This window comes from Lontra canadensis, unplaced genomic scaffold (assembly GCF_010015895.1).
Source record: "Lontra canadensis isolate GAN:19392208 unplaced genomic scaffold, GSC_riverotter_1.0 scaffold5, whole genome shotgun sequence".
Classification (NCBI taxonomy): Eukaryota; Metazoa; Chordata; class Mammalia; order Carnivora; family Mustelidae; genus Lontra; species Lontra canadensis.
The window spans coordinates 1,679,059-1,701,875 of NW_022630999.1; the positions used below are offsets into that span (position 1 = coordinate 1,679,059).

At 43.2% G+C, this 22,817-nt stretch overlaps 1 protein-coding gene across 5 annotated transcripts in view; it reads left to right on the forward strand.

Annotated features, from left to right (window-relative positions):
• Nucleotides 1–22,215, forward strand: part of RAI14 (retinoic acid induced 14) — a 135,720-nt gene extending 113,505 nt beyond the window's left edge. For 2 of the 5 annotated variants that reach the window (XM_032851293.1, XM_032851290.1), the window contains 13 exons: nt 2,476–2,533; nt 3,256–3,326; nt 4,673–4,779; nt 5,527–5,705; nt 5,958–5,986; nt 7,058–7,144; nt 8,041–8,127; nt 10,717–10,774; nt 13,729–13,847; nt 14,515–16,050; nt 17,173–17,322; nt 20,372–20,437; nt 21,027–22,215. In XM_032851293.1, coding sequence (XP_032707184.1) covers nt 2,476–2,533; nt 3,256–3,326; nt 4,673–4,779; nt 5,527–5,705; nt 5,958–5,986; nt 7,058–7,144; nt 8,041–8,127; nt 10,717–10,774; nt 13,729–13,847; nt 14,515–16,050; nt 17,173–17,322; nt 20,372–20,437; nt 21,027–21,104 — 2,625 coding nt within the window. In that variant the 3' untranslated portion in view covers nt 21,105–22,215. The remainder of the gene's footprint in view (nt 1–2,475; nt 2,534–3,255; nt 3,327–4,672; nt 4,780–5,526; nt 5,706–5,957; nt 5,987–7,057; nt 7,145–8,040; nt 8,128–10,716; nt 10,775–13,728; nt 13,848–14,514; nt 16,051–17,172; nt 17,323–20,371; nt 20,438–21,026) is intronic. The other 3 variants (XM_032851292.1, XM_032851295.1, XM_032851294.1) reach the window with 3 other exon arrangements.
• Nucleotides 22,216–22,817: the final 602 nt, after the last annotated feature.

Here is a 22,817-nt window from a genome sequence, read left to right on the forward strand (position 1 = left end):
TAATTTCTTCTTTAACTTATTTGTCTTTTAAATCTGCATTCCCAGTCTGGCTTGGCTATCCAGACTTTACATCTGGCTCTGATTTTCAGGAAGAATGAACTTGACAAGCTAGAAGTCCTCATTGGCAGGGAACAGATATTCTAGCCTCTAAAGTAATTTTGTATCTGGTTATGCAAATGGATTGGTTTTTCTCTGGAATCTTTGAAGCCTTTAAACACTTCCTTGTGCTAGTCTAAAATTAGGCCAAAGCATGGTAAGTCGTAACTTGATCTCCATTCTTCTTACCACGGAAGGGCAGACAGACATTTCACTCTGACATTGCCTGTTCTTGCCCCTAACTTGCAGACTTGCTGGTCTTCTTTCTGAATAGTTGCTAAAACCTGAGGCTTTGATGTCCTACTAATGGGCTGCTTTCCTTGTGTCCTGGACCTCTCTGGCCAATTCTTCACATGTGCCCTGGCATCCCCTGCCCTCTGTGAGGGGACTCTTGTTGTTACCTCCTGCCCTGCCTTACCCTCTGCACTTAATCCCCTCTAGGGTCTCTAGGCATCTCTTCTCCAGTGGCTGCCATTTTAAAGTTCTGAGCACAGAGGGTCTTGTGAGATTCTTCAAATTCAAATGAACTCTCTCCCTCCCCCAAGAGCCCCCTAGTCCCCCCCTCCTTTACAAGTGCCCCCACAGGCACGATGCACTGTGTCTAATATCGAGTATATGCTCATGAACAGAGAACAGTGCAACCCCTCTCCCGGTGGAACTGGCCATCTTGTAAACAAATCCCCAGGGCACATCCCACAAATTGTACATCATGAAGAAAACTAACAGAGAACTGAGGGAGGGGAATGTTGGGTGGATATTCAGGGAAGGCCTCCTGGAGGAGGTGATATTTAAGCTGAAAATGATGGAAAGAGTCAAGGGAAAAGCATCTCAGGCAGACAGAAGAACAAGTACAGAGGCCCTCTGATAGGAGGGGCTCTAGTCAGGGAGCAAAGAAAGCCTGGGGCAAAACACGTGAGGAGAAAGGAGGACACAGGGAGCCGGCCTGTGTGGCTTGATAGACGACTGTAAGTCATCTGACCACAGCATGGAACTGTGGCTTTTAAGGAAGGCCTGATGATATTCACAATTTTAAAGGATCACTCTAGTCCTACAGAGAATAGGGCCAAAGGCGGAGCTGTGGAAAGCACTGGGAGGTTGCCACTGCTTGTCTGGGTGAGAGGGTGCTGGCTTGGCTGTGGTGGGGGGTGGGGTGGGAAAGAGAGTGGAGAGGGTGTACTGAGAGCACAGCATTGACAAGACATGGCGGTGGAGGGAGGGAGACGATCCCATGGTCTCTGGCCCGTTGACTAGTTCTGTGATGGTGTTGTTGACAAAGATAGGGAAGTGTCAGGGAGAGGAAACCGAAGTTTAGGCTAGGCTTAGGAGGTTTAGTTTAAGGTGCCTACACGAGCAAGAATGTGAAGTAGCCAGTGGGACGTCCAGCTGGGGTCTGGGAGCTGATGTCTATTGTGTGCAGATAAGATCACAGGCTCTAGCCCAGCGCCGTTTGGGAAAGGGGTTTGAATTCTGGCTCTGCCACTTCCTGTGACTTGAGCAAATTATTAACTACTTTGTATCTCAGTTTCCTCAGATGAAGATGCGAGTGTTAATAGTATCTACCTAGGGTGGTGAGGATCCCAGAGACGGTTCTTTGAAGAGTGCCCAGCCCACCATAGCTAATACATGCTATTGTGGTGGTTATTGTTACAATTTCCATTTGAGAGTCATCAGCCTCTAGATGGGTGTGGAGGAGATCACGAAGGAGGAGAGCAGCGAGGAACCCCAAGGTTCTGTTTGGCTAATGGAGGGGGAGTAGCCAGAGCGGGGGGCTGAGGGTTTGGGGGGCAGGCTAGTGTGGGCTCTAGGAGCTGAGAGGAAGGAATCCTTGGAGAAGGGCGTGGATCGCAGTAAGAGGAGGACACAGATGTTTGTTGTCATGGGAAACATGAAGGTCAGTGGTGACCAACTAGGGCCATCTCCATGGAGTCTGGAGAAGAGCACGCAGCTGCCCTGGGTTTGGAGGTGAATGGGAAGTGAGGGAGCATGGGTTGCACATGGGCCGTTCTTGACAGAAAGTTGGTTTTGTGAAGGGGGATAGAGAATTAGGGCAGGAAATGGGGGGAAAGATGGGATCAAGATGAGAACTCCTAGAGCATATGTGTTAGCTGGTGGGAATGGTCTGCTGGTGATGGGGTGCCAGTGTGAGAGAGAGGACAGGCCGGCCAAGGCAACAAAGAGGTGACCTTTTGCCTGGGTGACCATTACGTGGAAATGAGTCCCGTCTCCCCGCCCCAGTAGGAGACTGTAGGCCAGAGCACAGCAATCGGGGCTTACTCCTATTTATACTTTTCCTAATAAGACATATCATAACCTTGCCAGAAAAGGATGAACTAAACAACTGAATTTTGTTATGTGTATTTATTTATTTTTGTCTTCTAGTCTAAATGCCCAGCCGAGAGCGTTGACAGTTCTGGGAAAACAGCTTTACATTATGCAGGTGACTTTCAGTCTCTTATTTATCTTCTGCCACAAAAAAATATATATATACTAAATTTTCCTTTTCCTCAATCAACCCGTGGTCTTTTACCATTTTATTTCTGATGCTGTTGTCTGTCCGCATTCCTAGAATTTCCATTTCCCTCAATTTGTGACGTGTAGAGTTTTATCAACGAACTCATCTAGAATTCACTAGTTGCCTGCCAAACTGTCAGTAAGAATTGTCATGGTTATTACATTTTAATTAACGCAAGCTTCTTATTTAAACTAAGAGGTACTCTTAAGCATTTGCAGATTTCATGTAATGTGTGATACAGACTTTTTTGATTTGGGGCGCAAAAGAAACCCCACTTTTATTTATCAGTGTTCTGTCTTACTATCTATCATTATCTGTCAGCACAGCTCCGAGTACTAAAACGCTGACACCGAGCTCAGGAATGATGACATTTATAAATTTCCATCAGTGCTAGTCATGGACAAGCTAAGTCCTACAAAACGCTAAACCGAATATTTGCGTGAGGGCAACTGGTCTGGAAATATGGAAATTTAACAATAACTGAGAACACCTTACTTAACCTTCTTGATACCATTTCTCTTCAGCGCAACTAGAGTAACATAGGCAAACTGGGTGGGACACGAACGTTCCGTCCTGAAAGTGTTTGATGCCCTTCCTTGTGCCAGCAGCATTGTGATGGGCTGTGGTTGTTTGCTTCCTTTCCCCAGCGGCGCAAGGCTGCCTTCAAGCTGTGCAGGCTCTTTGCGAACACAAAAGCCCCATAAACCTCAAGGATTTGGTGAGTATTGGGCAGCTCCTGGAGGTGGAGATGGACACGGGTTTCTAGAGTGCTCTGGGCTACTCCTGAAAGTCACGAAAACGTTTAGAGACCTAATTGTTTGGCAAGGCTAGTACTTTCCAACCTGGGTCCTCTTCTGCCAAATGGATTCGATTATTTTCCCCATCAGTCCCTAAATCATTAATAAGACATTTTGAAATGTGCATATCCAGATGTATATATTTATTTCTGAGCCTGTCTGCCATCAGCCTAAATATTAATAAGGCTTACTTTCTTGGTTTGTAGAAATAAGAAGTAAGTCTAAACAGAAGTTCTGTTAGTTGTGTTCTTTCCCATGGATCATCTTGGGTACTCTCTTGGTTAGGGTTTCCCAATTTCAAAGATTGCTTCTAGCCTATTTTAACCCTGTTGGGCTATTTTGAGAGTAAGTTTACATGCCAGTCATTCCTGGTTAGAAAGTTAAATTTCCTGCCATAGAATGGGAATTGACATGCATGCATTATACCTAGTGGGGATAGTGCTAGGGGAGTATATAGAATCTGCAGATAAATTCCCACTCCCTGAATCTCAGTACTTCATAACCAAAAAGTATTTTAATTTCACGGAGATAACTTTTTAGAAATGTATCTGAAATTCAATTTTAAATAGAGACTCAATCTTTAAGCAGCAATTATATTTTTTAAAATCCTCATGTTAAAACCACTGGCTATATTTTATTTTTGTCTTTTTTATTTTTTAATTTTTAAAAAATTTTAATTCTAGTGTAGGTAACATAGTGTTACGTTAGTTCCAAGTGTATAATATAGTGATTCAACATCATTTTCTTGTTTTAAAGGAATGCCAGTTGTCATCTTTAATCACTCTTTCCATTGATCTTTTATCTAGTCAGGTGTCAGGAATAGACAGACTCTTAATTTATGTTCTGTTTGGTACCTGTAAGGTCATGAAAGCATGTACCCTCTGAGAAGCAAGTCGTGGGAGGAATGGTAGGAAGCGTGTAGTTGGCTTGGAAGGAGCTGCCACCGCCCTGTGGAAACAGAGTCATCCCTCAGTAAACACGAGATACTTGCCTTGAGACTTTACATACTTGGTGTTCCCTCTCTCTCACATCATCGCCAGACTGAGTGGTGGTCACCGAGGCAACAAGCCACCCAAGAGGCTGAGGTTCCTGAGGAAAAGCTGACAGTTGGTGCCGCTCCCTAAGAAGAACTGTGCCAAATGGCACGCAGTGGGGACACAAACTGTCACAGTGGCAGGACGGCTCAGCAATAAATGTACAAAGAACAAGGGCCTTTGCCTTCTGGCATTGGTGTCTGAGCTACAAAACGTCTCCATTTGTCTCCTAGGACGGGAATATACCACTGCTGCTTGCAGTACAAAATGGCCACAGTGAGGTCTGTCGCTTTCTCCTGGACCATGGAGCAGATATAAATTCCAGGGACAAAAACGGAAGGTACTACAGAAATAGAAATCATGGGATTTCGGTGATATCCACATTCTGGGAGTCTCAAAATAACATAGCTTTCTTTTGGATCATTTGTTAGAAAGTGGTTTTAATTTTTTCATTTTTTGCCTCTTTTTTTTTTTTTAAGTAAGCTCTGTACCCAGTGTGGGGCTTAAACTCACGACCCTGAGATTGAAAGCCACGTGTCCTACTGACTGATCCAGCCAGGCACCCCCTCCTGCCTCTTCTGATTATCCGGAATCTGTTTTGACTTAAAAAAAATTTTCCCTCAGACCACTGGGAACATCATTGAGTCTATGATGAAATTATTGAATACTAAAGTGACTAGGCCATTTCCAATGGCTTTTCGTGCAAAATTAAATAAGAGTAAACATATCGGCTGCTTTTAAAAATAGTCATAATGACTTATAGGTATTTTAAAATGCCTGAGGAGAGAGGAGGACATGATTTGTGCCAGTCATATTAAATTCCATCATATTTAGAAGATTATGTTTAGAAGATTATGTCTATGTTATTTGACCTAATATGGTTTAATGTTTTGATTTAATCTGAAGTTTTAAAAAAAAAAACCTGATTTCATCTTGCTAGCACTAAATTTCAGATTCCCTAGAAGATTAAGTGTATATGTGTTTAACTGCACTTAATCTCTTTCCCTTGTTTTTAAGATAGATGACTTCCCAAGAAAGTCTTTTCCCATTGTGTTAGTACTAATTTGGTGTCTCCTTTTCTCTTTAGAACTGCTCTCATGCTGGCCTGTGAGATCAGCAGCTCTAATATCGTGGAAGCCTTAATTAAAAAGGGTGCAGACCTAAACCTTGTAGATTCTCTTGGACACAATGCCTTACATTATTCCAAACTCTCAGAAAATGCAGGAATTCAAAGCCTTCTATTATCAAAAATCTCTCAGGATTCTGGTATGTGAAAGAAAATAGCCAGTGTTGTTTTAAATTTATCCACTCCATTTTCCCCAAAGGGTAAAGGAATGTGTGCAATATGATCTATTCTATTATTCTTTTAAACATATTCTTGAAGAAAAATGAAGTGTTAAATATTGTGTTTGTTGTATTATGGGTGTGAGTGTGTATATGTGAGTATCGCCCACTGAAAGTGGAAGTGAGTCATGGTTTTTACAGTTTTTTTTTTTCTTCTCATTTTTTCCTCTACAGATTCAAAGACACCAACAAAACCAAAGCAGGTACCTATCTTTGGGGGAGAGTATTTTTTTGGTCATCATAGCTTGTGGGACTTTGAAAATGTCCTGATTAAACCACTCTGTAGTCTACTAGAAAAGTGACAAAAACTATGTTGAAAATACTTAAGGAGTAAAAAAAAATCTTCAGAATAAATGATTCATCATTAGAAGATGGTAAAGGTTTCCTTAATGGTTTACCCTGTTGCCAAAGCATGTGACTTTAAAACTTGCTACTTATATATTCATCTTTTTCTGAAATGTACTAATATTTTCTGTCAGTGTAAAAATGTTTGGTTAACTCTGTGAACAAACAACGATATTTTAAATATTTGTGTAGCCCATGGATTTTAGACCTCTGTCCATGGCAGTGTTACATATTTAATGAACATAAAAGGTTTAGCTTGTCCTTTCATTTTAATTGGAACTTTTCTAAAATGCCATTAGAGTTACAGACAGAAATTGAGAAGATTGCCCTGTGATTTTGGAGTTTTCTCCTAAAAACATCATTAATGTTGTTTCTTTTTTGATGAATTGTATAGTTGGCTATTATATTTATTTACTTATACATCAAAATTCTTGAGAAATTATCATCAACAGGAAATAGTCAATACTGAATTTATTAGGTACTAACTGGGTTACTTATTTATAACCTTCAGAGATGACATTTCCCCTTGCTCCCATATCAACATTCTTTAAGAAAAGGAGTGGAAATAATGCAAAGTGGTGGAAATACCACCACTTTGCATCAAGATGGAAGCTAGATGAGGAATGTATCCTGGGTTCTAAACTAGGGCAGACAGCTCCCCATCTTCCACTTTCCCAGTTCTCTACACCAACTTAATCTGGTTTTGTCTTGTGTTTTATATTTTCTCGCTATTAAAGCATGGGCTGCTGGAAGAACACTTGGAGCATGCATATTACTTATTTTTATGTTGGTAGCAGATGTCAGATCTTGATAAAGTAAGAAATGCATGAACTGTTGAGGTTTTTCTCATTTGTTTGATGAAGCTGTTTGTTCAGACTTTACTAACCGAACTAACCCACATCCGTTCTTTGGACTGTGATAACTTCCAGCATGATCAAGTCTCTAAAATAAGCTCAGAAAGAAGTGGAACTCCAAAAAAACGCAAAGCTCCACCACCTCCTATCAGTCCTACCCAGGTAAAGACAAAAGCAAACCAACAGTGAACAAACCTTAAGCCAACAACAACCAAAAGCTGTGATTTTGTCATTTTGTGTTTAGGCCCCAAAGAAATGTTTTAGAATTGACTCTTAAATGCACATTTGAAGTTTTCCATACTGGTTTTAAATCACAGATAGCGGTATAAAGGATTTTTATTAGTAGTAGGGAAATAATGTTGATTCTTATTTATTGTAAGGCTGAGGAATTGAACAGTGTCTTTTTTAAAAAGCCTCAAGGAAAAAAAAATAAAAATAAAAACCTCAGGGAAGTTTCTCAAAATTTATGACAGAAACCGCTTCCTTAAGTAAAGCGCAGTCTACTTTTAGGACCTCACATTAATAGCTTAAATAATGGCAGGGAGAGTGGGTAGCTGGTGAGGCAGTTAACTGAAGATGAATTTTAGTTTTCTTAAAACACTGCTAAAATATATTTGCCTTTCTAATTACATGCAAAGTTGGCTAATATTAAAAGGGGCTTTCATTTCTGAGCTTATAGTGACTGTTGCCTAGAGGAGGAAGCTCAAATGTCTGTGAAATCTCTCAAGTAGTTGAGAGGAATATCTCCTCTGATAAGTTATAGTAATTATGTGAGCATAGTCTCTGATAATATTTTCAACATGCCACAGAGGTTTGATAGGTTTTGAAAATTGCTTCTTGTGACTATAGGAGCAGAGTTACTTAGTTATACTCTGCAAACTTTCAGAAAGTCTTTGAGGGGCTGCATTAAATTGAAAATACCCTTGAATTCATTGAGACTAAGGACGGTTACTGTTGGATTTATTTGCATTGGTTAAGTAGGTGAATTCTGTGGCACTGGAGAAGAAAAGACCTTGAAGAAGCATTCTTTATCTGTGATTTTCATTTTGTTTTTTAAGTTGAGTGATGTGTCTTCCCCAAGATCAATAACTTCAACACCACTTTCGGGAAAGGAATCCGTGTTTTTTGCCGAACCACCGTTCAAGGTAATTCCCTTCTGTGTCCAATTAATTTTGAATCTTAAGATACATAATAGATGTGATTTAAGTGGTACAACATTGGGCAAAACAGAATAGACTTCCCAGTGATTGGTTCACCACCTTTTCATCATAAAGCACCACTCAAGTTATTTCTCCTGGCCTGGGCTCCACACAGAAAGAGTAGAATGAGTAAATTACATTAATTAAGTAATAACTAATTTTCTTCCTTTTAAAAAAAGGGACAAAGATAAAAACTGATAGCCCGTCTTCTTACTAAATCTAGTTGATATAATGCCAATCAAAAAAGAAAGACATGTTGATTATTCTGTGATGTCTTATTGACAAATAATCATATATTTTTAATTGTTTTTTTAAACTAATGTGCATTAATTTTAGAAAATCCATTCTACCTGCTTCTCTACATTTGCTGTTGGAAAGTATTTTTAGAATTGGGAGGATATTTCAATTTACTATCTGTTTACCTAACCATCCCTAGGAAATTGGGCTTGGAAAGAAAATAAAATTTGTAATTGTTAAAATGAAATTGCAGTGGTATCATTGTATATTGCTTTCTCCCATCTAAGAATCACTAAAGATAAATTTTCTTTGAACTTGGATGCACAACAATTTGAAAAAGATTCTGTCAACATGACATTTCCCCCACTTTAGAGTTTATTAATAAATTCTTAAGATGAATATCTATACAAGGAAAGGAAAGAAAGTTATGTTCTTACAATTAGTACCTTGCTATCTTCTAATATAATTTGGCTCAAAGGATGCAACGCATTCCAAAGAACAGTATCACAAATTATAATTTTCAGAAGTAGAGTGTAAAAAGACTCATTTCTTTAGCTGCTGCCTCCCCGCCCCCTGCACACACACAAAAGATAAAAAGCGACACCATTTAGAATGGCTAAAGTTTAAAAATACCAGATGTTGGTGATGATGTGGAAGAACTAGAATTGTCCTACTCTGTTGGTAGGAATGTAAAGTGGCAAAATCGGGAAAGTGACAGTTTAAAAGTTGATCACGCACCAGCATATGATCTAACCATCCACTCATCGATGTTTAACCAAGAGAAATTAAAATTGTGTCTCAAAAAATTATATACACAAATGTTTGTATTAGCTTTATTCGCATATCCCAAAACTAGAAACAATCCAGATGTCTGTCAGCAAGTGAGTAGATGAGGATAATGATATATGTCCATACGATTAATTATTCCCTAGCCATAAAAAAATGCAGAGCTGTCCCCGCAGCAATGTAGGTGAATCTGAAAGTCATCGTGCTGATTGAAAGAAGCCTGACACAAATTCATACCCATGACATTCCATTTACAGGAATTCTCGATCATGCTAAAAGGCGAGCGGTGGTTGCCTGGGGATAGGTGGGCAGGGTCTGGCTGTGTTGGAGCAGGAGAAAACTTGTAGAGTTGATGGAAACATTCTGTGTCTCGATTACGGTGCTGGTCCCATGGGTGTGTATCTACCAGAACTCCTCACACCGTAAACTCTAAGTGGATGCCGTTTATTGTACCTTAAGGTGGTTAAAAATTAAACATCTATTTTTATAAAGTGAAAAGACAGCTTTTTGCAGAGAAAAGCGCTTGCCAAAAATGAGCCACTTTATTTTTAGCATTTGGGCTTTCACAGAAGTTCCTTTTTGAAAACTTCTCTCTCTTATCAGGTCTATGGCTCATCGGAATGAAACATAGTAATTTCTGGCAACTCCTTGTGTTTTGTTTTGAAATGAAAGCCTGGCTTTGAAGTTGCAAGAATTTTTGCAATGTATTTACCAGACAGATATTCAGGGATAAAGGTTTAGAGGAAATCTTCAGGGGATTGTCAATCCATGACTGTAAAACTTTTTATTCCCTTATAAAATTATGTTTACCTTCCCCGGGGGGTCTTACTTACTCCAATTTCTCTTAGAAATATTAATAATCATACATTAATATCAGTTAATTTATTAAAAAAGTAAAGCTAAAAAAGTACTTCTAAAAGTATTTATTTTTTAAGATTTTATTTATTTATTTGACAGAGAGAGAGAGAGAGATCACAAGCAGGCAGAGAGGCAGGCAGAGAGAGGAGGAAGCAGGCTCCCTGCTGAGCAGAGAGCCCGATGTGGGGCTCGATCCCAGGACCCTGAGATCATGACCTGAGCAGAGGCCCAACCCCCTGAGCCACCCAGGAGCCCCAACTTCTAATGTATTTTAATCAATATATTACCCAGACAGGTGAAACTTGTATTTGACTTCATTATGAAAGTAATTATTTGCCATCTCAAGTTTTAGGACACAGATATAAAGGTATTATAATATTATTAAAAGATATTTGTACTATACTTATTAAGTGAAATTTCCGAAAAATATTTTGAGATTATATGCTCTGGAACCTAACATTTTGGAGATCATATCTCAGTAGATAATTGTCACTTTTATTCACTTATATTTTAAAATATTTTCTTTCCTGGGGATGTTCTCACTTTTTCTAGAAGGGTAACTGTTCTGTGTCAACTCAGGGAGGAATATTTGCTTGCTTCTCTTGTGGAATACTGCAGTCAGGAATATTCTTTTAAGTCATTTTTGCGTTCCAGCAGGCTGAGATCAGTTCTATACGGGGGAACAAAGACAGACTAAGTGACAGCACTACAGGTAAGATGAAGGGGCAGCTGTTTCTGTTCCTTTGACAGGTCCGTAGTCCATGGCTGTTTAAAGAGAGCAAAGGCCAAGCCGGGAGGGAGTGCAGGGAGGTCGGAGAGCCCTGGGGTGCCTCCCAGCCCACAGCTGCCAATACTACACAGACCGACACTTTCTCTACTTCTGGAGGCTTTCACCTGGATTTTAAGGAGTCTCTAAGCGTGGATGTGAAAAAATATATATCTGTTTTCATTTGTCCATCTCTCCAACAAGAGAATTCACAGATAATGTCATGTCACCTTACAGTTACTGCGGGTATCTGGAAATATCATTTACTGTCTCATTACTAGAACTACGGCAGTTATTAGACCTGCTGCCACATGTGGTTATTTGTGTATTACAAAATCAGCTCTGAAATTACAATAGCCTGGGTATTCTCTTTTATGCATTTTATTTTATTTTAAAGATTTGTGTATTTATTTTAGAGAGAGAGTGTGTGCATACGCAAGTGGGGGTGCAGAGGGAGAGAATATTCAAGCAGACTTACAGAGTGCAGAACCCAACCTGGGGCTCAGTCCCACGATCCTGAGAACATGACCTATGTGCAAACCAGGAGTCCCTCGCTTATCAGACTGAGTCACCCAGGCACCCCCCCCCGCTTTTATGCATTTTAAATAAAACACTGTTTTGCAGCACTCCTTGCCAGTGGGCAGCAGGTTATCTACTGAAGGGAGAGCCAGCTGAGCCCCTCCATGGCTGTACAGTCTAACTTTCCTACTTTAGTTTTTAAATAGATATACACAAAGACACAGTGTTAATGAATTCACACACAGTCATACTCTCTTCACCAAGACAGGGTTTAATTCATTGCCTTAAGAGTCCATCCCAGGGGTTTACTCTCCAAGAATGTAGTGCAGTATCCCCAGAGACCATTTAAAATGTCACGTAAATGATTTCAAAAGCTCCTTTGGCTGCAGCCTTCACTTTCTTAACCCTATCATGCATTTCATGTGTTTGGCACTTTTAGCTTACAGAATTTAGAAATACTCATCCTGGCACTGATCCATGTTAATTGAATACTTGTTACATTGGATTCTTTAAAAACCATCCATTTTATTTTATTTTATTTTATTTTTTTAAATTTATTTTAGGGCACCTGGGTGGCTCAGTTGGTTGGGCGGCTGCCTTTGGCTCAGGTTGTGGTCCCGGATTCCTGGGATCGAGTCCTGCATTAGGCTCCCAGCTCCATGGGGATTCTGCTCCATCTGACCTTCTCCCCTCTCATGCTGTCTCTCACCTCTCTCTCTCTCTCTCTCAAATAAATAAAATCTTAAAAATATTATTTTAGAGAGTCTGTGTATGCAAGCAGGGGGGAGGGGCAGGGGGAGAGAGAATCTCAAGGAGACTTCCTGTTGAGCCCGGAGCCCGATGGCAGGGCTTAATCTTAGGACCCTGAGATCATGACCTGAGCTGAAACCAAGAGTTACACACTCAACCAACGAGTCGCCCACGCGCTCCTCCATTGTATTTGAGAAGTTCTTTCTGTAGCTTAGAATTACCGTCATGCTCTCAGTCCTCTGGTTTATTCTAAACTCACCATACATTATGTCAAGGGGACTCTTTAATAAAGCTGTGGTTTAGGCACCAGACATTGAAGTAAGCATTTCTATGAAGAAATGTCTTTTTGCGTCCTTCCATATTAAGATTAAATTTTTCATCTTTGGATTAAATGGCTGTGAGAAAATAATAAAATAACAGTGAAGAATGTAGGTCAGCACCGTTCATACGGTGGTCTGTAAACTGTTGCCAGTCTACAGGAAGTAAGGAGTTTGCACCAGAAAGCCATCCAGCGATACTGCTAAGCACACTGTTTTGTCCAGTAGTCTTTTCTTCTCCCCCATAGGAACACTGCATGAAGGAGGCGGTGTGCTGAATGACATTTTGGAACAAGGTTCTTGTCTCAGTGAGCACGTTGAGTAGCATAGCTTTGGATGCCATTTCAGCATGATAATCAGGAGGATGTAAAAAAAAAAAAAAATCCTACCAAGAGTAGGATTGTGGGATTCAGAGCAGACCGTTTCATGGTGGGGCCCCCAGTCATCGGGTCATCCAATGCCGTGAGGAAGAGGCAAAGTTTGACGTGGGTCCTGAAAGATGCCTACAAGTGACCTTGCCAACAAGTGACCTACCCAAAAGAGATGCTGCAGGGGCAGTCATGTGCAGGAAGAATTACAACAGCAGGTCTTGTGTTAGAATCTAGAGGGGGATGATGGGAAGTTTGAATCTGAGGAAGATGTGTTATTAGAGATCATGGGCCATATGCCTGAAAAAGTACGCTGGCACCAGATGATGGAGACATTAACCCAGAGGAAGGAGTCTGGAGATTAATTCTGGAGAGAGAGAGAGAGTGATTAAAGCACTTGAACCACAGGACTGACCCTATCAAAACATGTTTCAGGAAGATTAGCCTGGGCAAGGCTCTATTTTTACTATTGGGTGAGGGGACACGCGAGAGCGTGCGCGTGCTTTGTTGTTTCTCGGCTGTTTGCAGGGCTTTCGAGCCAGGTGATAAAGTTTGAACTAGAGGAACAGTGGTAGGGATAAAAAGTGACCCAGGATATTTCTGAAAGGATTCACAGAAATGGGACTTACTAGGCATGGGAGGAACAAAAAACAACCGAGATATGATGCTTAATCAGGTGAATGGAAAATGTATGAGCAAATCCCATCAGTTTTCAGATGAGCTTATGATGCCTCCAGGCATCTGGTCCTGTGCTGGGAAGTCCCCAGGAATGAAAGCCCAGGACCTGAGAGTTGCTGTTCATTTACCTGGAAGCTAGGGGCTTTCATTCATCGTCAGGACCAGGAAGAAGCCCTGGATTAGGTAGAAAACCACTTGGTTAAAGGTTAGAGAAAGACTGGTTTGATTTTTTTAAATATTATTGTAAATTGCTTTTCACTTTTCCAAGGTGCTGATAGCTTATTGGATGTAAGTTCTGAAGCTGACCAACAAGATCTTCTTGCCCTGTTGCAAGCAAAAGTCGCTTCTCTTACCTTGCACAATAAGGAATTACAGGATAAATTACAGGTGGGTACAGAGATTGCTACACGGACTCTTTGTAGGGTCAGACTATGGGTTTTTTTCAGGTTAGTCCGATGATACTTTGTTTTAAACATCTCCAGTAGTTTCTTCTTTTTTTTAAATATAGTTAGCCTCAAGTATTTCATAGTTTCAAATTATGTCTTTGTTGAAAGAGGAGGTATTCATTAAGTCCCTTTCTGTAAATTGCTAAATTGGTCAATTATATATGATTATATACTTAGTCTGTTTTATAGATGACATACATGTCTATGTGTGCTTGTGCACGTGTAATTACCCATTCATGTAGTAGAGCTGATCATTTAGCAGATTTAAGATCTTCAGTAAGAACGAGCTGTACTTGTGCCCATTTCCCCTTTTGGTAACTGCAATAATATGAGAAGCAAAGGAAAAATTATGAGTCAGAGGCTTTAGAGCCAACACAAATCTTGTGTTTCGAAAGTGGCACACATCAGCAGTCCTAATAGAGCACAGAATAAGCTTAGTGTCATTAATCTGCCTCTCATGTCCTGGACCATATTTTGTCACGGGGCACGAGTACAAAAGGGACCCTGCGGTTCTCCCATATGGAAGCTCTGGATTTGTTCTCTCCTTCCCGTTGCTTGCTTACCTGACTCCATCTTTGGTGCCATGTCCTTCTTGCCTTTTTTCCCAGGCCAAATCACCCAAGGAGGCAGAAGCAGACGTGAGCTTTGACTCCTACCATTCCACTCAGACGGACTTGGCCCCACCCCTGGGCAAACCCAGCGACACCTCTCCCTCAGACTCCAAATCATCTCCTCCTGCCTTACCACAGTCTGCGAGTAGATCTGCTCTCGACGGCGATGGCCGAATTCAGCAATTACAAGAGATCCTGCAGGACCTGCAGAAGAGGCTGGAGAGGTCCGAAGCAGAGAAGCAGCAGCTCCAGGCCGAGCTCCGGTCCAGAAGGGCCGAATTGGTGTGCGTCAACAGTGCGGAGATTTCCGAGAACGGCTCTGACCTCAGCCAGAAACTGAAAGAAACCCAGAGCAAGTATGAGGAGGCCATGAAAGAAGTCCTCAACGTGCAGAAGCAGATGAAACTGGGCCTCGTCTCACCCGAAAGTGTGGACAGTTATTCGCATCTCCGGGAACTGAGGATCACTGAGGAGGAAATAGACATGCTGAAGCAGGACCTCCAGAACGCGGTGGAAGAAAGTGAAAGAAATAAGGAGAAGGTGAGAGAGTTAGAAGAAAAACTTGTAGAGAGGGAGAAAGATATGGTCATTAAGCCTCCTATAGAAGAGTACGAGGAAATGAAAAGCTCATACTGCTCTGTTATTGAGAACATGAATAAGGAGAAAGCATTTTTGTTTGAGAAGTACCAAGAGGCCCAAGAAGAAATCATGAAATTAAAAGATACCCTGAAGAGTCAGGTCACCCAAGACGCTGGTGATGAAGCCGGGGACATGAAAGAGGCCATGAACAGGATGATAGATGAACTCAACAAACAGGTGAGCGAGCTGTCCCAGCTGTACAAAGAAGCCCAGGCCGAGCTGGAGGATTACAGGAAGAGGAAGTCTCTAGAAGACGTGACGGCCGACTATATCCATAAAGCAGAGCATGAGAAACTGCTGCACGTGACGAACGTATCCAGAGCTAAGGCGGAAGAGGCGCTGTCCGAAATGAAGTCTCAGTACTCAAAGGTGTTGCATGAGTTGACCCAGCTCAAACAGCTCGTGGACGCCCAGAAAGAGAACTCTGTCTCCATCACAGAACATTTGCAAGTGATAACCACGCTGCGGGCGACCACCAAAGAGATGGAGGAAAAAATCAGCAGTCTTAAAGAGCACCTTGCCAGCAAGGAAGGAGAGGTGGCAAGGCTGGAGAAGCAGCTCCTGGAAGAGAAGGCCGCCATGACCGACGCCATGGTGCCCAGGTCCGCCTATGCAAAGCTCCAGTCATCGTTAGAAGGCGAGGTGAGTGTGTTGGCCTCAAAATTGAAGGATTCGGTAAAAGAGAAAGAGAAGGCCCATTTGGAGCTCACCCAGACGAGAAGCGAGGTGTCACAAACGAAAAGGGAAAAGGAGAATATTCAGGCTCTCTTAAAGGCCAAAGAGCAGGAAGCAGACGAACTCCGACAACAGCTCCAGGACGCTCAGGAAGAGCTGGCAGAAAGGAAGAGACAGTCGGAGAGCTCTTCCAGACTGGAGGAGGATAAAGACAAGAAGGTTGGTGAGATTCCATTGCTGTTGCGTTTCTAGCTAGCAGGCCTTTACCCTGGTTAATGTTTTTAGTGTTGGTTAGCACCGACCTGTTGCGAAGGCACAAAAGCTCTACACATGACTCCATTTGTCCCCATGACCACATTAAGAGTAGTAGGTTGGACATTTCTATTTAAAAAAGCAAGTCGTCTGTCAGTCTCCTTAGTTTAAAGCGTTTCACCTATGTGGCACCTGTTTTCCCTTTTAAAATTATTTTACAGAAACTTTGCCTAGTGGCAGGGCTCATGGAATCCAGACATGTTCTTCCATCATATAGAAACCCAAATACTCCCAGACTTCATCCTGCTTCCCTAAGCCCCGGGAGCTTTCCCGAGTCAGTGGAAGAACTGCCCTCCTTGGCTCTCACTGGCAAAGGTGGACAGGAGGGGGTGTGTGGGGAGCAGGTGATTAGACACCAGCTGGGTGTGTTTGGAGGAAGGAGGAAAACAAAGGGGGACTCGGAAAAGAGTGCGGAGCCTGAATGCCCTCTGCATCCCTGGTCCCCTGGGTGTTCTTAGGGGCACTGGTCAGAGCACTGGGGATCATTTATTCCTTTAATATAATGAAGATTTCAAAAAGAGCTTCCAAGGCCAAGGAGGCAGAGGGTCGGAAGGCAGAGGCCGGGTTGCAGGGAGAAGTTGTGACTACTTTGAAGGAAGATGTCCAGAGAAATCAGGGCTCCCAGAACTGCTTCCTGACTGCCTGTGTCAGTGCTACTGAACAAGACATAGCTGTCTCCAAATAAAGAATGCCCAACATTCCTGTTTCTGATTTCTTTTTTCAACAATACCCCCTTTCAGAGTCAAAAAGGAAATGAGTGCCATAGCGTTTGTTACTCTCATGTCTCAAAACACAAGATTTAATCCGGGGCCCTTATTTGAATATAATGGCCTTAGAGGGCCATGTGGGGTTGCTGATTTTGTTACCGATTTCCCTTTATGGACTTTCCTTAAAAAATAAAAAAGAAACTGTTCCAAAGTCTCGAGTCCCAGAAGCCAACAAGAGGCCATTGTTGAAGGCTTAGAATTCTCTGGAATTTTGCTTCGGCAGGCCCTTTCTTGCCTGTTGATAGTTTTCCTTTCTCGCCAGATCAGTGAGATGTCGAAGGAAGTCACCAAGTTGAAGGAGGCCCTGAACAGCCTCTCGCAGCTCTCCTACTCGGCGAGCTCGTCCAAGAGGCAGAGTCAGCAGCTCGAGGCGCTGCAGCAGCAGGTCAAACAGCTCCAGAGCCAGCTGGCTGTGAGTGGGCTTCTCTCTGCTGCCTGCGGTGGGGGTGGGAGGGCGGGGGGCTGGCCGGCCAGGCCAGGCAGATTATGTCACCTGCTCACCTGGGTTGGGGGAGAAGAGTCCCAGGCATCGCCTGCAACAAGGTGAGTCACCTGGATCTCTGAGAAGAGAGGAATCGGCAAGACCGTGGTGCAGGCCTCGTGGTTACGCATCCACTGATTGTGCCCCCCACTCCGGCTTTCTAGCACAGTGTCCGGCAGTGGCAAGAACTTACTAGGGGCCAGGACCTCTGATGGGTGTGTCTCTGTGCACCTGAAGCTGCTGCTTGGCCCCTCTCCTTGTTTGACCTGGGAAAGTCCTCTCATATCTGTATTTATTTCCCATGGCTATTGGAACAGACCAGCACAAACTTGGTTTAAAACAAGAATCTATGCTCTTAAGATTCTGGAGACCTGGGACACCTGGGTGGTTCAGTCAGTTAAGCGTCACTTTCGGTTTTCGGCTCAGGTAGTGATCACAGGATCCTGGGCTGGAGCTGCATGGGGCTCTGTGCTCAGCAGAGTCCGCTTGTCCTTCTCCCCTCCCCCTCTGCTCGTTCCCCTCCCCTGCATCGCTCTTGCTCACACTCCTCTCTCTCTCTCAAATGAATAAAAATCTTAAAAAAAAAAATTCTGGAGATAAGTGTGAAATCTATTTCACTAAAGGCAAGGTACCAGCAAGGCTGGTTCCTTCTAGAAGCTCTAGGGGAGAATCCATTTCCTTGCCTTCGCTAGCTTTTAGAGGCTACCCAAATTCCTTGGCTCATGGGTCCTACCTCCAACTTCAAAGCATATCACTCCACCTCTGGCTCTGCCCTCCCATTTCCTCCACTTTTGCTTCTCTCTTATAAGGACTCTTGTGATTACACTTAAGGGATACCTGCATGGTCAGTATAAACTTTTCTTCCATCTCAAGATCCTTAACTTAATCACAACTGCAAGGTTCCTGTCACCACAGAAGTAATATTCCACAGGTTCTGGGCATTGGAGTGTGGACATCTTCGGAGGGCCACCATTTCACCTCCCATAGCATTTAAGGTTTTAGTTGACATGGGATGTTACATTTTCCACGTGAAGCCAAGTCATGGACTATCACTAGTTTCGTTGACAAGCGGGACCTGGGATGTAGGATTTCTTCAGTACAGACTTGATACTGGTGAATTCAGGTTTCTGCAGTCCTTACACTGGCTGACCAGAGTACAAAACCAGCTTTTTTGCGTTATCAGCTCTAGCAGTGAAGGAGTGATCAGGGGAGGGGAAGAGGCTCCCTGTTGTGTTCCGCAGGTCATTTTTCTGATGAAGTGGTTTTCACAGACTTGTAGACAAAATGCTAATGGTTCATACAATCATTTTTACAATTTTCAACACCTTTAATGAATATTATATATGGCGCCAATGATCTAAAAGTGAATATGACACAGTTCCCGTCTTCACCGAGTTTATACTCAGTGACTTTCCACATTCTCAGTCAGCCTCCACTGGTAGAGAGAAGACCAGCATGCACCAGCATGCGCCGGGCATATGAAGGAAATGTCTCGAAAGGCTTCCTGTAGGATGTGATGCTTGTGCTGAGTCTCGAAGGGATAGGTACGAGGCAGCAAGGAATGGGATGTGGCATTTAGATGGCCCTTGGCAGCCTCGGCAGGGACAGTCCCCGTGGAGTGATGGGATGGAATCTGAACCTCACTGGGCTGCCTAGAGAAGTGACCAAGGAACCAGGTATCTGATGGGGCCGAAGAACCATAGCAGGAGGCAGGGGAAGCCTAAAGTAGATTTGCTGGAAAGAAAGGAGCTGGTGACCAGAGGGTGAGGTCCTCTCTTTAAAGATTTCCGATGCAATGACAGAGACAGGGCTGTGACCTTGAGAGTGCATGGCTGCAAGGAGGAGGAACAAATCATTGAGGTGGACGTTGGGGAAACTGAGAGACCGAGGTGTTTGTGGCTCAGGCATGTGGATATCGCAGTCACCCAAATGATGACCGAAACAAGGATGGAAAGGAGGATGGTGATCAGAAGACGAAGTTTTAAACGATTGAGTGGAGGTATCTAAAAGCTGAGAGGAAATGACACAGAGGGAGGTCCTAAGCCCACCTTCTAATGGCATGAACATCAAAGGACTGAGGTTTCCAGGGTTCTCCTTGAATAGGAAGGGCACCTCATATTCCGACATTCATAGGAAGGAGGTGAGAAGGGTACTGATGGGCTTTTGTAGACTTTGGAAGTAATTTGTAGATGATAGTCTCAATTTTCATCATGGAAAACCATCTCCTCGGAAAAGTTCAGAGCCGAGTGAAGATTCTTGAAACAGTTACTGAGAGGAATTGGAATAATAGCTCAACAAGGAGAAACAAGCATGAACAGCTGTACTGAGGAACCAGCTGAGATTGGTGCCACCACCCTGTTTGTTTCCGGGGTACACCTGTACACCGACAGCTGAGTAACTGAGCTCCCTGGGGGACTATATGATTGGCTGTATAGGGACAGAACAGTAGCTCCTTTCAAAAGAACAGATTTTTAAAATTAATAAATATTTGATTATTGTGGAAAAGTTGGAAAATACAGGAGACTCTGGAAAAGTTTCTATTAATAAAAATGGTCCATAATCCAACCACTCAGAGATGGTCCCTTTTTGCATTTGATAGCTTCTTTGCTCCATTTACTTTGTGTGAATGTGACTGTGCATTTGCATAAGTATGTATACATATATTTTTTGCAACAAAAGTGGGATTACGTAATAACTACTTTTTCACGGATTTTCTTCTAGGTTGACATGCCAAAATATGAAATAGGTTGATTCTCCCCCCCCCCCGAAGAATATCGGCAAATGTTTCCCTGAGAATAGCGATAGGTATTCAGAGATACACAACCCAGTGAGCCCACAATGATTTTAAAAGCCTCATATGCTAGCATTTGCTGAAGGAAATCACTTTGGGTAGCATTTGGCCACAGCTTTCTCATAGGTTTTTGGTTTTGTTTTTTAACGGTCTCCTAAGCTCTTAACACTGTCACATGTCTCTTCCTAGGAATGCAAGAAACAACATCAGGAGGTCGTATCTGTTTACAGAATGCATCTTCTGTATGCCGTGCAGGTATGCTGAATATCCTAAAGAAATACCAGAGCAGATGTCACCTAGACTTCTGTCATTCAACTAGTAGAACAAATGAAAATTCGGGGGGAATCGTTTACATTGAGAAGCTTTAAAAAGCTCATTGCTTTGCTTTGGATTTTGTCAGGAGCCTGACGCCATTGTTGGAAAGTAGCCTCAGCATTTGTTGAGAAATAGAGGAGGAAGGGGCTGTTACCCCCACCAGCAGCAGCAGCCCAGGCTTCGTTTTCAGGCACGCCCGTATTCTCACAGCCGTCAGCACGGTCTCACCCCCATGACTCTTGGCGGCTTGGCTAGCTGGGCTCACATTTGCAGCTGAGACCCAGAAACCCTTTGCTGGTGGGTCTGGTAGACCCAGCCTCATCAGCCTCCAGAGGGGAAAAGCACAGGGCCCTTTCTCTCTCAGTCCTGCACAGAAATGTGGGAATTGATAGGACTAACATTGCTTTGGATTTGGATGATCTGGGGGGAAAGCCAAGGGCTTCATCTCAGCCAGTCATCTCATTCCCTAGGGGAGACTGCCAGGACTCAACTTCCATTCTAATGATTGTCTTTTGGTTGCATTTCCTAGGGCCAGATGGATGAAGATGTCCAGAAAGTACTGAAGCAAATCCTTACCATGTGTAAAAACCAGTCCCAGAAGAAGTAAAATGGATTCCTTGGCAGGACACTGCCCCCTTGTTGTCCATCTTTGTGTTAGATCTGGAGTTGTTGACAACCACTGCCATTGTGCTCACTCGTGGTCTGCACCGCAGCCTCGCAGAGCTTTTTCCCTTTCCAAAGGCAGCTTTCTGAAGACTTTCTGAGGCCCTGGAGAAGACTGTCCTCCTCAGAACCGCTTAGAGACTTCAGAGCAGCACAGGTGACCCACTGTGTTAGCCCTTCAGATTCCGGAGCTGGGGTCAGCCACACCCAGGGGGTCTGGTCCTGGTGCTGGCCGGTGGGCGCCCCCCTCGGTGGCTGACCAGCTAACGGCCTTTGTTGCCTTCGTTCCCGCATTCAGGCCGAGGCGTTCAGCACCGGGGGGGCTCTTCTTGCCTTTGGTTTCCAATCCTAAAACACGATTCAACTTCCGACCCAATTAGTCTGGCTCTAGTTCTGTGGCATGCACGCTGAAGAGCCTTTATCATGATATCCTGTGGATTTTAAAACTCATTCCGTCTTTCCCCCCATCTGCCTTAGAAAGCTCATCGCGCTGCTCGCTGCTCCTCGGTCCCAGGTCCCACGGTGTGGTGAGCCCTGTTCACTCAAATCCGAAGCTGAAGAACAAAAGCCAATTGTCCTGAGAAGTTCTTTTTAAGCAAATTGTTGACATATTGCAGATTTTCTATGCAAACTGGCCTCCTGCTGTTATCCGTGAAGCTCAGGAATCCAGACATTGGTGTTTCAACAAGGGACAGTAAACTGCGTGTTTACAGACAAATGAAATGCCTCATGGTTCTTAACCTCAATTTTTTAAAAGTGTTGTTTTTTTTCTCTACAATATTTTTATTGGCTCTTAAAGATGTTTTCATAGCTAAACCCCCAAATAAGCAAAATCTATGTTAGACTCTATTAACAAAGTATTTTTAGATAACCGTGCTTGCAACTTTTTTTAAAGCCTAACTCTTTCTTCAGAGTTTTCCACTATAGCCAGGGGTGGTTATGTATTTATTCCTATTCCAAACTCTACGTGAGCTGCCACCGGTATCCCTAGACTTTCTGCCATCGTGTCCTTAGAACTGTAGCACATTTCTGAATACGGTAAACCCTCCCTTTTACACCGTATCTTTGAATGCCCCAGCATTACCAGCGCCCATAAACGATCTTGGGAGGGACCGTTAGTACCGATCTCTTTTCCAGTGTTGAAACTGAGAATCCCCATACGGTACACATGATGGTGCAGAGCAAAGGTTGTGTGTGTGTGGCGGGGGGGGGGGGGTGTATTTCTGTTCACTTTACTTTCAGGTTAAAAGTGTTTGAACTTGCCTGCAGCTTCCTTATGGTATTTTTGTTAAGGAGGGATGTCGGCTGAGCACAGACCACTCCGAAGTGTGTAAGTGAAGGGGCAGAGGCCTGGCCCGACAGGGCTCCACACACCGTAGAGCCGCCTGGGCGCACAGGGTGCTTGGCTGTTTGGGAGGATGTGTTCATCTCTATTGGACGAGGACCAAGGACAGCAAAGCAATGGCTTTCAAGCTTGGTGTTACTTTTCTAAAGTTGTTTATAGTTCAGCCGTTTCGAAAATGCTCCAAAGAAATGTGAAAAGGACTTTTTGTCACAGCCCTTAATACAAGCAGCCCTCCCCACTCCTGCCCCCGTGCAGAAATGCTGCAGAGTATAAAACTTGAGACATTTTGTAGGATGCCTGACAAAGTGTAGC